At 57.1% G+C, this 12,289-nt stretch overlaps 1 protein-coding gene across 1 annotated transcript in view; it reads left to right on the forward strand.

The window, feature by feature from the left end:
- RYR1 (ryanodine receptor 1) overlaps nucleotides 1-12,289 on the forward strand; it is a 108,446-nt gene that overhangs the window by 52,285 nt on the left and 43,872 nt on the right. The window contains exons 56-70 of the mRNA XM_088026936.1: nucleotides 206-280; nucleotides 379-454; nucleotides 782-905; nucleotides 1,327-1,442; nucleotides 2,989-3,056; nucleotides 3,156-3,277; nucleotides 3,744-3,793; nucleotides 4,201-4,261; nucleotides 4,361-4,599; nucleotides 6,613-6,694; nucleotides 7,291-7,421; nucleotides 7,656-7,988; nucleotides 8,903-9,143; nucleotides 10,397-10,484; nucleotides 10,564-10,656. Coding sequence (XP_087883062.1) covers nucleotides 206-280; nucleotides 379-454; nucleotides 782-905; nucleotides 1,327-1,442; nucleotides 2,989-3,056; nucleotides 3,156-3,277; nucleotides 3,744-3,793; nucleotides 4,201-4,261; nucleotides 4,361-4,599; nucleotides 6,613-6,694; nucleotides 7,291-7,421; nucleotides 7,656-7,988; nucleotides 8,903-9,143; nucleotides 10,397-10,484; nucleotides 10,564-10,656 — 1,899 coding nt within the window. The remainder of the gene's footprint in view (nucleotides 1-205; nucleotides 281-378; nucleotides 455-781; nucleotides 906-1,326; nucleotides 1,443-2,988; nucleotides 3,057-3,155; nucleotides 3,278-3,743; nucleotides 3,794-4,200; nucleotides 4,262-4,360; nucleotides 4,600-6,612; nucleotides 6,695-7,290; nucleotides 7,422-7,655; nucleotides 7,989-8,902; nucleotides 9,144-10,396; nucleotides 10,485-10,563; nucleotides 10,657-12,289) is intronic.

A 12,289-nucleotide genomic window follows, 5' to 3' on the forward strand; every position in this document is an offset into this window, starting at 1 on the left:
CAAGGCTGAGAGACCTGGGAAAGGAGTGGGCCTGGGTCTGAAGAACCGCAAAGGGCAGAGGAGAGGAGGGCGTGGCTTAGAGACGAGGCCTTAAGGAGCGGGTGCAGAGCCGGGGTCTAGGGCCAGGTGGAGGGGGTAAACCGTGTTGGGGCCCCGGCTTCCTGCTAGCCCATCAAGCCCCCCCATCTCTCCCTTGTCCTCCCAGACTTATGATCCGCGAGAAGGCTACAACCCCCAGCCCCCCGACCTCAGCGGAGTTACCCTGTCCCGGGAACTGCAGGTGAGACTCCTGATCTTTTATCTAGCGGCATGGAGGTGATTGTTGGGGTTGGGGAGGACATCTTCTGAGTCTGGGCTCTGACTCTCATCCACTCCCAGGCCATGGCAGAACAGCTGGCCGAAAATTACCACAATACGTGGGGGCGGAAGAAGAAACAGGAGCTGGAGGCCAAGGGTGAGGGCGCCCATCCCATCCCCGCACAGACCCCTCTTCAGACCAAAGTCCGCTAGTCATAGGCTCCGGAGTCATAAGGTCTAGATTAGAATTGTGTGACTTTGAACAGTTGCTTTCACCCTGCCCCTCCCCCCGCCCCTATAATAACAGCATCTACTACCATAGGGTTGTGGCGAGGATATGACGATCATCTGAAAACCATGTGTTGGTTATTCTTACCTCTGTTTTTATTGCTATAATTATGCATGCCCTCAGCTGCAAGAACCACTTCACTGAGAGTGGCCTGGGTCTCCCCAGTCCTCTGATTTCTGGTCTTTGCTGCTCCAGGTGGTGGGACCCACCCTCTGCTGGTCCCCTACGACACACTCACAGCCAAGGAGAAGGCACGAGATCGAGAGAAGGCCCAGGAGCTGCTAAAGTTCCTGCAGATGAACGGCTATGCTGTCACCAGGCACGTGGGCTGCAAGCCTGGCCAGGGAGGGGCGGGGAATGTGGGAGAAACTAGCAAGGCAGAAACTGGGAAAAGCTGGGCTGGGGTAACGGGGCAGGGCCAGAGAAGGGAGGAGGCTAAGAGGGGTGGGGCCTGGAGAGCAGGGGTGGGGCCAGAGAGGAGAGGAAGGGGGGGGCCTGGGAGGGGGCGAGGCCAGAGAGGGGAGGGGCTAGAAGGGCGAGGCCTGGACAGGAGAGGGGGGCTGGGGTGAGGTCTGGAGAGGGGAGGCGGGGCCAGGGAACATCCGGGAACTTGAGGGGGACCTGGGGTGGGGCAGAGGCCTGCAGAGTCAGGGCCTGGGGGAGCAGAAGGGGAACTGGAGAGGAGTGGGAGACTGGGCGGGCCTTCCTGTGGGCTGACTCCTCTCTGCCTGTCCACGCAGAGGCCTTAAGGACATGGAGCTGGACACGTCTTCCATTGAGAAACGGTTCGCCTTTGGCTTCCTGCAGCAGTTGCTGCGCTGGATGGACATTTCCCAGGAGTTTATCGCCCACCTGGGTATGAAGGAGTCCCTCTGCGCGCCCACCATACGCCATACGTGCAGTTTCACCTAAGGCCCCAGTTCATGCATTTCTCCTTCCCTCCCATCATCTCATTATTGTGCCGGATGGCTGTTCCAGGTGTTGAGAACACTGTTCCGGGTGTTGAGGGCAATGAACAAGACAAAGATCCCTGTCCTCCTGCATTTATAGTCCTGTGGTGCATTCAGACGATTAACATCAGTTAACAGGTTTTTAGAAGGCAGTTAGTGTTTGGGGAAGAAGAATACACTTGAGCCAGCTAAGGAAGATTAGGAGTGGGGGAAAGTAGGCCCGGTTAAAATTTAAATAAAGTATTCAAGAAGGCCTTGAAGGAGCTGGGAGGGAGCTGGTGTGAGGACAGTATTCCAGGCAGAGGAACAGCCAGTGCGAAAGCTCTGAGAGGTCCCTGGTGTAACAGGAGGCCCAAGTGCAGCCAAAGCAGAGTGACTGAGGGAGAGAGGGCGAGGAGCTGGGGGCAGAGACATGACAGGGCCGATCATGTAGGGCTTTGCAGGCATGGGGAAGACGGTGGCTTTTTACCCTGAGTGGAATGGCACCATGGAAGGGTTCTGAGCAGGAGAGGGCTGTGACCTGCCTCAGGTGTTCACAGACTCCCGTTGGCCGCACTGGGGACAGACTGTGGGCATAGGGGCATAGAGGGTGAGGACTGGGCAGATCCTGGATCTCTTTTGAGGGCGGAGGCTGTTGGTATGCCCTGGACATGCCTCATACGTCCCGCTAAGAATCACAGTTGGCCCGTAGAATCCCTCCCAGCTTCCCCCGGGGAGCCACCCAGGACCCCCGGACGCCCTCAGATGAGTGGCGCAGCAGGACTCACTCTCACACATCTCTCCTCAAGCCCCACCTGTGCCTCAGTTTCCCCATCTGTCCACCATAACCGGCCCCAGTTCTGTCCCTTGCTTGCTGGGTGACCTGGACTGAGTTACTTCACCTCAGCTCCCCCATCTATAATAGGAAGGAGAGGGACCAACTATACAGACCTCCAAGTTGGGAGGCAATTGTACAAGCACATTTCTCGCAGTGCCGGTGACATAGCCAGTGTTTAATAATGGGAGTCAGCATTATAATTTTAGTAGTATTAATTAGTACTGTCACCATTACTATTGTCTGAAATTGATTTCTGCTCTAAAATCAATTCGAATCTGTCTACACTGACTTCTTGTTTCATGCATTTGTTCATTCCAAATTGATTCAGTGCCAAGTATCAAAGTTCAGGGAGAAAAGGGCCTATGAGGAAGGGGATGTCCCACGGCCTTACCCCATCCCAGTTTATCCTCCTCCCCATTTTCAGCCTCAGGAAGGGTTTGATCAAGGAGTTAGGGAGGGATCAGATGAGAGATAGGGGAGAGAGGTTCACCTTGAAGCCAGCAGAGGTGACTTTATACCAAGAATTAATCTCTCAACTTTTCCTACCTTTGCCCCAGAGTTCACCCCCCCATTGGAACACCCCGAGTTCCCCAGCCTTGAACCCAACATGACCCCTGTTTTCCCTCCTCCACCAGAGGCTGTGGTCAGCAGTGGACGAGTGGAAAAGTCCCCACACGAACAGGAGATTAAGTTCTTTGCCAAGGTGAGGGGTGGGCTCAGAAGCTGGAGGGGACTGGGGACTGGGTAGACTCCCCTACCCTTCACCCAGTCCCCCTCATCTCTTCCCCACCCCACCCCCCAGATCCTGCTCCCTTTGATCAACCAGTACTTCACCAACCACTGCCTCTATTTCCTGTCCACACCAGCCAAAGTGCTGGGCAGTGGTGGCCATGCCTCCAACAAGGAGAAGGAAATGATCACCAGGTGGGCTACCCTGTGACCTCTGACCCAGCGCCCTGACTTCACAGGATTGTAATCCTGGACCCTCTCCACCCAACCTTGGACCTTGGGGGCTCTGTGCTGGGCGTTGGGCACTAACCACCTGCAGAGGGAGCTGAAGGGTGAGGGTGACCAGCTGTCCTGTTGTGTCCAGGCCCGACGGGTTTCCCAGGACATGGGACTTTCAGGCAAACGGGGTGAATTGGCCACCGAGGCAGAAAGGCAGACCAGCCTCCCCAGCCCCCAGCACGCACATTTCTGCCCGTGACTCTCAAGCTTGCTCATCTCCCTGCACCCTCCCCGCCCTTCCTCTCCCCTTCGTTTTCTTCCCCGGCATCCTACGCCCTCCTGCTCCTCTGTCGCTGTCCCTCTGACTGCGTCACTGCTGTCCTTGTCCCTCGATAGCCTCACTACCTGTTTTCCCCGTCGTTCGGTCCCCTTCTTTCCTCAGCCTCTTCTGCAAGCTTGCCGCTCTTGTCCGTCACCGAGTCTCTCTCTTTGGTAAGTAGCTCTGCTCCCCCAGCTCTTCTCCCGAATCTTCCCTCTCTCCCTGCAATCGCCAGCCCCACCCTGAAGAAAGAGCTCCCGGTTCAGGCCTTGATCTGAGCAGTCCTCACTGTGTTCTCCCTCCGCACCTGGGCACGGGCGAGGTCATCCTGGGGACAGGGCTGTGACTGGGACAGCCCTGGGCCCTGCCCTCATGGAGCCCCCAGGCCAGTAGGGACACAGACTCATCCCCAGGCCGTGATGGCCCGAGGGGTCCAGGCTGGGGTGGCGGAGGCACAGGCAGAGCGGGTTTGGGGAAGGACAGGGGTCCAGGTGGAGGGGGCGCTGGGGCTGAGGTGGAGGTAGAGGAAGGCACTGCCCTCTTGGCCCTTCCTTCACCCTGGCCCGTCTTCCTTTCCCAGGGACAGATGCTCCAGCTGTGGTCAACTGTCTTCACATCCTGGCCCGCTCCCTGGATGCCAGGTATGGGGCGGGGTGCCCACTCCCGCCCCTGTTCTCCTCGGCTCTCTGAAATCTAGAATCTCCGCTTCTAGAACTGGCGCGCCCCGCCTTCCCTCCTAGGACGGTGATGAAGTCAGGCCCTGAGATCGTGAAGGCTGGCCTCCGCTCCTTCTTCGAGAGTGCGTCGGAGGACATCGAGAAGATGGTGGAGAACCTGCGCCTGGGCAAGGTGTCCCAGGCGCGCACGCAGGTGAAGGGCGTGGGCCAGAACCTCACCTACACCACCGTGGCCCTGCTGCCTGTCCTTACCACGCTCTTCCAGCACATCGCCCAGCACCAGTTCGGAGACGACGTCATCCGTAAGGGCCCCTGGCCCCGCGGGCAGGGGTGGGGGGGCTGATTAGGCCAACACCAGACGTCCCCATGCGCCTGACAGAGCCCCCAGGTGTTTGTGTGCGTGGATTCATTGCTCTGAGCCCAGGGTGCATTCATTGAATTGGTAGGTAACAGAATGAGTCAGTGAGGGTACGAGTTCAGCCGCTCTAACAAAAAGACCCTAAATCACCGTAGCTTAAAACAGGAGGGAAGGGTATTTCTTTCTCATGTAACCGTCTAGTTGTAAGTGGCTCCTCACGTCAGAAGCCCAGGTGTCCTTCACCTTGGTACTCTGCCATCTTGGAAATACTGCCTTTTCCCGTGTGGTCCAGGATGGCACACCTACATCCTCACTCTAGCCTGTAGGAGGAGAGAAGAATCAAAGAGGAGGGCATTGCAGTTCTTTTAAAGGAACGCCGTAGAAGCGGTCTGCATCGCTCCTGCTGACATCCATCTGGTTGGCCAGGATTTAGCGTGTGGCCTCATGCCACTGCAAGGGAGGCTGGGGAAGTGGCCTTTATTCTGGGAGGTCGTGTGTCCAGCTAAATATTGTAGGTCTATTACTAGGGAGAAGAAAAGAGCAGAAAAACGTTAAGAGCAGGTATTGGGAGTCCGTTAGTAGTGTGTGCCGTGTTGATGCTACCAAAGGGACATAATAGTGAGCAACGTGCCTTTGTTAATGAGACAGGGGCAAGACGCTACACCCAGTGGGGAGTCAGGTACTCAAAAGCACGAGCCTTACCAGAGGTCACCCGGACTGTGGTGGAGCAGTGCGGGGAAGGACAGGTGGAGCTGATGGGACAGACGCTCAGGAGGCCGAGGGGATCGGCTTGGCAGGGAGGCAGCCAGAGTGAGGCCCAAGGCCCTGGCCCAGGACCCACAGATGGTGGGCCTTCCAGGAGACACGGGTTGGAAGAAATAACAAGTTTGGGGTAGATGCTGAGGTCAGTCGGGGATTTGGTGGTTGCGAGGGGCCCAGGGAATACCCCGTAAGGTGCCCAGGACGGGCTGGAGGGCCGATGGGCTGGGGGCAGTGGCGGATAGTGGGGCCATGTCTCAGCCCACTGTTTATTTGAAATTGGAACCTCTTGATAAAAGGAAGATAGGTCATGCTTGGATGGGGTTCTTCCCCCACCCCCACATTTTGTTTAGAAAATTTTCAAGTGTCCAGGAAAAGTCAGAAGAAGAGGACTGTTAACAATTTGCCCATTTGCTTAGCCTTTCACTTTAGGGGTGAAAGTATTTATAAACTTTTTTGTTGAACTTTTTGAATGGGAGTTGCACACACTGTGACACCCCATCCCTAAATACTGAGTCTGCACGTCCCTAGAATCAGAACCTCTGCCATGTAGTCACAATGTCATTATCACCATGTACCCTGACTGTATTAAATTTTCCTCGTTACCCTTAAAATGTCTTTGATTAAAAAAAAAAATTCAGAATCCAGCCAGGTTTCTCTCGTTGCGTTTGGTGGTTATGTCCGCGTAGTCTCTTCCATTCAGAATCTGCCCCTTGCTCTCTTTTTGTCTCATGACAATTGTGAAGTGGTTGAGGTTCCTAATGTGGCCTTCCAGCGGCGGGGGTGGGTGGGGGATGGTGGAGGACCTCAAATTTTAGTCAGGATTGGATGTTTGTTTGCATTTTTCTGGAAAGAGTATTTATCACTATCATCAAAAAGACCCATGACTCCTCTCTAAGGAAGGAACAACTAGCCTTTATTGAGTGCCTGCTGTGTGCATGTTCCAGTTGGTTTCCAAGCATTAACCCTTTTGATCCTCACAACCACCCCACGAGGAAGGTACTACAGTTATCCCCATTTACAGATAAGGAAACTGAGTCCAAAGAGTGTTAGTACTTGCTCAAGTCACAAAACTGGTAAATGGCAGGCTGGCTCCACAGCCCTGCTCTTACCCAGTATTTGGAGACGAGGGAGGAGGGCAGGGTAGCACTGGTACGGTGGGTGCCTCCCCAACCCTCGCCCTCCCTCTCTCCCTCAGTGGATGATGTCCAGGTCTCTTGCTACCGAACGCTGTGCAGTATCTACTCTCTGGGAACCACCAAGAACAGTTACGTGGAAAAGTAAGGAGAGAGAGCCGTAGTTTGAGGCTGGGGTGGGCACTGTGTGGGGTGGGGGACGGGGAGGGCTCAGGGAAAGGAGGGAGCAGGAGAAGATGGGGGTGAGTGAAGAGAAGGAGAGATTGTTCAAAGGCTTCAACAAAGGACGTGCTTGGCGGCAGCTGCAGTTCAGCGGGGCGGCCACGTGAGGGCGCTCGGGGGAAGGCCAGTGAAGGAAGTGGCTGCCTAGGGCTCAGTGGTCACATCGGCCCCAGGCACTGGCTGCCCAGGATGGCCGGTGCTCCCCACGGGGGAACGAGCTTGCTCTGGCAGGGGGCCCACAGAAACGGGGGTGGTACACGGGAGCCACAGCAAGCTGGGGGCACCGGGGAGGGCTCCCCCGGGCGGTGGCCATGTGGGTGGGCTCTCCTGAGCTGGGATCACCGGCTGGAGCAAGAGGGCACTTAAGAAACCCAGGGACAAGGCTACACTGGTGCCCTCGGTGGATGACAGCTCTGCTCGGGAGAGTTCTGGGGAGAGGCACTGCTGCAGGGACAGAGGCTGGGACCCTGGAGCAGGCGGGTGGGGGGGTGTGGGAGCTAAGTAGCCCCCTCTTCCAGGCTGCGGCCGGCCCTCGGGGAGTGCCTGGCCCGCCTGGCAGCCGCTATGCCAGTGGCGTTCCTGGAGCCTCAGCTGAACGAGTATAACGCCTGCTCGGTGTACACGACCAAGTCTCCCCGGGAGCGGGCCAGTAAGTGGTGTGGCTCTGGGGCAGCTGTCCGGCCTGACGTTCTCCCCAGCACAGGGCCCGGGGGAGGGTGGAGGGCCGCTTTGGGGGCAGTATGGTCCAATCTGGGCTCTGAGGGCTGAGGATTCCCCAGGTTGGGGGCACTCCGGAGCTTGTGGGGGGGCCTGGGTTGGTGGGGTGGACACTGAGGTCTGGGGGCGATGGGTTGGAGTGCCCTGACTCCTCCCCACACCCCAGTCCTGGGGCTCCCCAACAGCGTGGAGGAGATGTGTCCTGACATCCCGGTGCTAGAGCGGCTCATGGCAGACATCGGGGGGCTGGCCGAGTCGGGGGCCCGCTATACAGAGATGCCACACGTCATCGAGATCACACTGCCCATGCTGTGCAGCTACCTGCCCCGCTGGTGGGAGCGTGGGCCTGAGGCGCCCCCACCTGCCCTGCCCGCTGGGGCCCCCCCGCCCTGCACGGCGGTCACCTCCGACCACCTTAACTCCCTGCTGGGGAATATCCTGCGAATCATCGTCAACAACCTGGGCATTGACGAGGCATCGTGGATGAAGCGGCTTGCAGGTGGGTCTGGGGGGCCGGCATCGGGCCTCTGAGGGCTGGGGCCAGTGTCCTGGAACTCGGGCCCTTTGATCTGATGGTCTGAGAGGGAGATCCCGGGGCCCCTGGTTTCCTGGGAGTTGGGAGGAGTTGGAGTCTAGGTTTGCTCAGGGTCAGAAGGCCAGGGGTCATCGCAAGGGGTCAGAATCTCAGGCTCATAGGGTCTGGGGTTAGATGGATGGGTCCTGGGAGTCTTCCAGGCTGGATTCTGAATTTCTGGAATGTTGGAGAGGGTGAGGAGCTGGGTCAGAGGCATGGGTTCCTTATACAAAGGGTCAGAGAACCAGGTCAAGCATCAGGGTCTCTGCTATGGATGGGGTTGTAGGTTAGAGGTCAAGAAATGAGTCTTTAAAGGGCTGGGATCCCTGGCTCAGAAGTTCCGTTTCAGAAATTGGGTCAAGCTAGAGATTGGGGGCAGAAGTCAGAGACTGGAGTAAGAAACCTTACTCCAGAGGGGTCACAGAAATCATGTAGTGACATAGGGGTCTGGGTCTGGGCTAGGTCAGGGGTTAAAGACTGGGGTGAGAGGTCATGGGCTAGGGCAAGGTATCGGGTTATGATTCAGTTGTTGGGGTCAGAGGTCAGGGGCTTCTGTCAGGTTGGGGGTCACAGGTCCAGGTCAAGGGATATGGTTGGGACTGGATCAGGGGCTGTGTCAGAGGTCAGGGCCTGAGGTCAGGAATGGGATCAGAGGTAGAAGTTAAGGTCAGAAGGCAGGGTCAGGCTGGGGTCCACGAGAGCTGCTGGGTCAGAGGTACAGGTCAGGAATCATGGGCTGGGAGCAGAGGGCAGGAGTGAGATCAAAGGTCATAGGTCAGGTGCCGGAGTTAGAGGCTGGCGAGCAGCAAGTCCCCCGCACCCCCCTTTTGCTCCTGCAGTGTTCGCCCAGCCCATTGTGAGCCGGGCCCGGCCTGAGCTCCTGCATTCACACTTCATCCCCACCATCGGGCGCCTGCGCAAGCGGGCCGGGAAGGTGGTGGCCGAGGAGGAACAGCTGCGCCTGGAGGCCAAGGCCGAAGCTGAGGAGGGCGAGGTCCTGGTGCGGGACGAGTTCTCTGTGCTCTGCCGGGACCTGTACGCCCTCTACCCACTGCTCATCCGCTACGTGGACAACAACAGGTCAGCAGGTGCCCAGCCGTCCCCGTGCACAGTCAGCCTGACCTCCCGCTTCCCTGAACCCCAGCGGAGCCCCCCACCTTTTGTGTGACTATTAATTTTTTCTGATTCTCACCTGAGCCCACCCAGCCTTCTGACCACTCCCCACAAAATCCAGCCTGCTGGTATCTGCTCCCCTTCTGCTCCTTTACACCTGCTGAGTCGGAGCCCCTGGGAGGCTACCGTGTCGGCCATAAGGAGCCCCGCTTTGCCCCCAGCACTGTCTCCAGGACTGGGTGGATGGGGCCCAACGGTCGGGTCTTCCTCCATCACTGAGAGGAAGGGGAGACAGTCCAGATCCAGCCAGCCTGGTTTCCCTCAGAAACAGGTCCTTAATAAAAGCAAGAACAGGTATCCACTGATTGCCAACATCTCCCTAAAATCAGAAGCACTATTTAAAGAATTATTAACTCCTAGGGGCAGCCAAATCCGGGGGTAGTGAATAAGTTTCAACTCCAAGTTCCATCCTGGTGGAGAAGATTTTAAGGTTGCATCAGGGCTTCGTAAGAAAGGGGGCTGTGATTGATTAGCTATGTCTGTCACGGGAGCAGACATGGGAAGCAGTGGTGCGCATGCTGGATACATCCATGCACACCCATTGCTGTGCTCAGGGGGTGGGTATTGCTATAGGGTAGGTGCCCAGGAGGCGGAGCGCTGGGTCAAAGAGCTTGAACAAGTAAATTGTGGTGCGTTCACACAGCGGAATACTACATGGCAACGAGAATGAGCTAATCCTTGCAACACACAACAACGTGGGTGGATCTCAACAAACATCAGGTTGAAAGAAGCCAGGAAAATTCGAAACGGAGTACATATTCTATCATCTATTTCTGTAACATTCGAGAACGGACAAAAATAATTCATGTTCAGGAGGAGGGTCACCTAAGGGGAGGGAAAGAAGAGTGGCTGGGAGGGGCGCGAAGATACTTCCGGGTTCTGGAAAGGTTCTGTTTCTCTACGCAAGAGTGTTTGCTTTGTGCGCGTTCATCAAGTTGGCGCTTTATGTTACACTTCCATGAGAAGGGTAGAGATAGAAGAATCCATTCTTTCAAGGAATGGTTAAGATTTTCAGATCATCCAAATGGCCAGATTACTCTGGAAAACTCCACCCCTCCCCTCCCGTCGGAGGGTCCCCTCCCCTTGAGAGCTCTCTGTGAGTCATTCTCTCCTGGGGGTCCCGCCCCCATCCCTCACTGGCCCCCTTCCTGCCCACCCAGGGCGCACTGGCTGACGGAGCCCAATCCCAGCGCCGAGGAGCTGTTCAGGATGGTGGGCGAGATCTTCATCTACTGGTCCAAGTCCCATGTGAGTTCCCGCCCACTCTGCCCCTCCTTGCCGGGACCCTCGCCGCCGCCACTGATCCCGACACTGCCTCCCCCACCAGAACTTTAAGCGTGAGGAGCAGAACTTTGTGGTCCAGAATGAGATCAACAACATGTCATTTCTGACTGCTGACAACAAGAGCAAAATGGCCAAGGTGAGTGCTTTGCTCCGAGAGGACTTAGCAGGGAGGGTGGGAGCACCCTCCAGGCCTTCCTGCCTGACCCCGGCACCCAGCCAGCCTGCCCTGTCCTGGTCACATTCCCTGCAGCTGTCACTACATCCTGCCTCCCCATCACTCTTTTCCCTTATCCCCATCTCCTTCCTCTCCCTCTTCCCCATCTCTCCGCCCCATGTCCCTCCTCCCCGTGTCCCTCCTCCTTCCTCCCCATCTCCTTCCTCTCCCTCTTCCCCATCTCTCCGCCCCATGTCCCTCCTCCCCATGTCCCTCCTCCCCATGTCCCTCCTCCTTCCTCCCCATCTCCTTCCTCTCCCTCTTCCCCATCTCTCCGCCCCATGTCCCTCCTCCCCATGTCCCTCCTCCCCATGTCCCTCCTCCTTCCTCCCCATCTCCTTCCTCTCCCTCTTCCCCATCTCTCCTCCCCATGTCCCTCCTCCCCATGTCCCTCCTCCCCATGTCCCTTCTCCCCATGTCCCTCCTTCCTCCCCAACTCCTTCCTCTCCCTCCTCCCCATGTCCCTCCTCCCCGTGTCCCTCCTCCTTCCTCCCCATCTCCTTCCTCTCCCTCTCCCCCATCTCTCCGCCCCATGTCCCTCCTCCCCATCTCCCTCCTCCCCATGTCCCTCCTCCCCACTCTCTCTCATTTCCCTCCTCTCCCACCTTCCTCCTCCTCCATCTTCCTCCTCCCCAATGTCCTCCTCTCCCGCGTCTTTCCTCCTATCTCCATTATCCCATATCCTCCGGCTCCTCTCCCCTTATACTCCTCAGAACTGCCCTCTTCAGGGTCCTAAAGAACAAGCCCACCCACCCCAAGTCAGAGTCTGGAAATGCCCAGCTAGGGGATGCGTGTCAGGCTGGGTCAGGGGACCTGGGGTAGGGCGCACTTGGACTCGGGCCCGGGGTTCTCTGAGGGACCAGGGTAACCCTTCTTGTCTCTGTCTGCAACCTGATGAAGCAGGCGGGAGATGTACAGGTCAGCCCCATGTCTGGGACCTTCCGCATGCCTCTTGGCTTAATACCCTTTTCTCCCCCCCTCACCCCAGCTTCTGCATCCTCTCTGGAAAACCCCTGCCCCCGTTCCCCACCCCTCATCCTTGGCTCCCAGCCCCCAGCCTTTTTCTCTCCCTCCATCCCCGCCCCCATCCATTCTCTTCCCAACGCTCAGCTTTTGGCAATTTAACTTTTTTTTTTAAACTTTTGTTTAAAAAAAAACAAAACAACAACACACCTCTGAGCTTTTCTCAAAGCATTATGGTCTGAGGTCACGGGGAATGGGAATGGGGTGGCCAGGCATGTGCATGGAAGGGTTTAAGGCTTGGTTTCTGGAACCAGATAGACTTGGATTTGGATCCTGACTCTTGGCAGTTGGTTGTGCGGCCTTAGTCAAGTGTCTTATTTTTTGAGCCTCGACCGGCATCTGCCCAGTGGCTCCTGGCCCCAGGGCTCTGCGAGGACCCAGTGGGATGCTGCATGTGCGGCCTCAGCAGTCTTGGCACATACGTGGGCCATGCTCCATACTGTGAGCCGGGGTAGATGTGGCCAGAAGCTTGTCACTGGGGCTTGTCAAAGCTTGTCACTGGGGCTTCTCTTTGGCATGACTGGGGTGGCCT

The sequence above is a fragment of the Eumetopias jubatus genome, unplaced genomic scaffold (genome assembly GCF_037043125.1).
Source record: "Eumetopias jubatus isolate StellerSeaLion01/CBP00866 unplaced genomic scaffold, mEumJub1_p1.0 scaffold_10, whole genome shotgun sequence".
Taxonomy (NCBI): domain Eukaryota; kingdom Metazoa; phylum Chordata; class Mammalia; order Carnivora; family Otariidae; genus Eumetopias; species Eumetopias jubatus.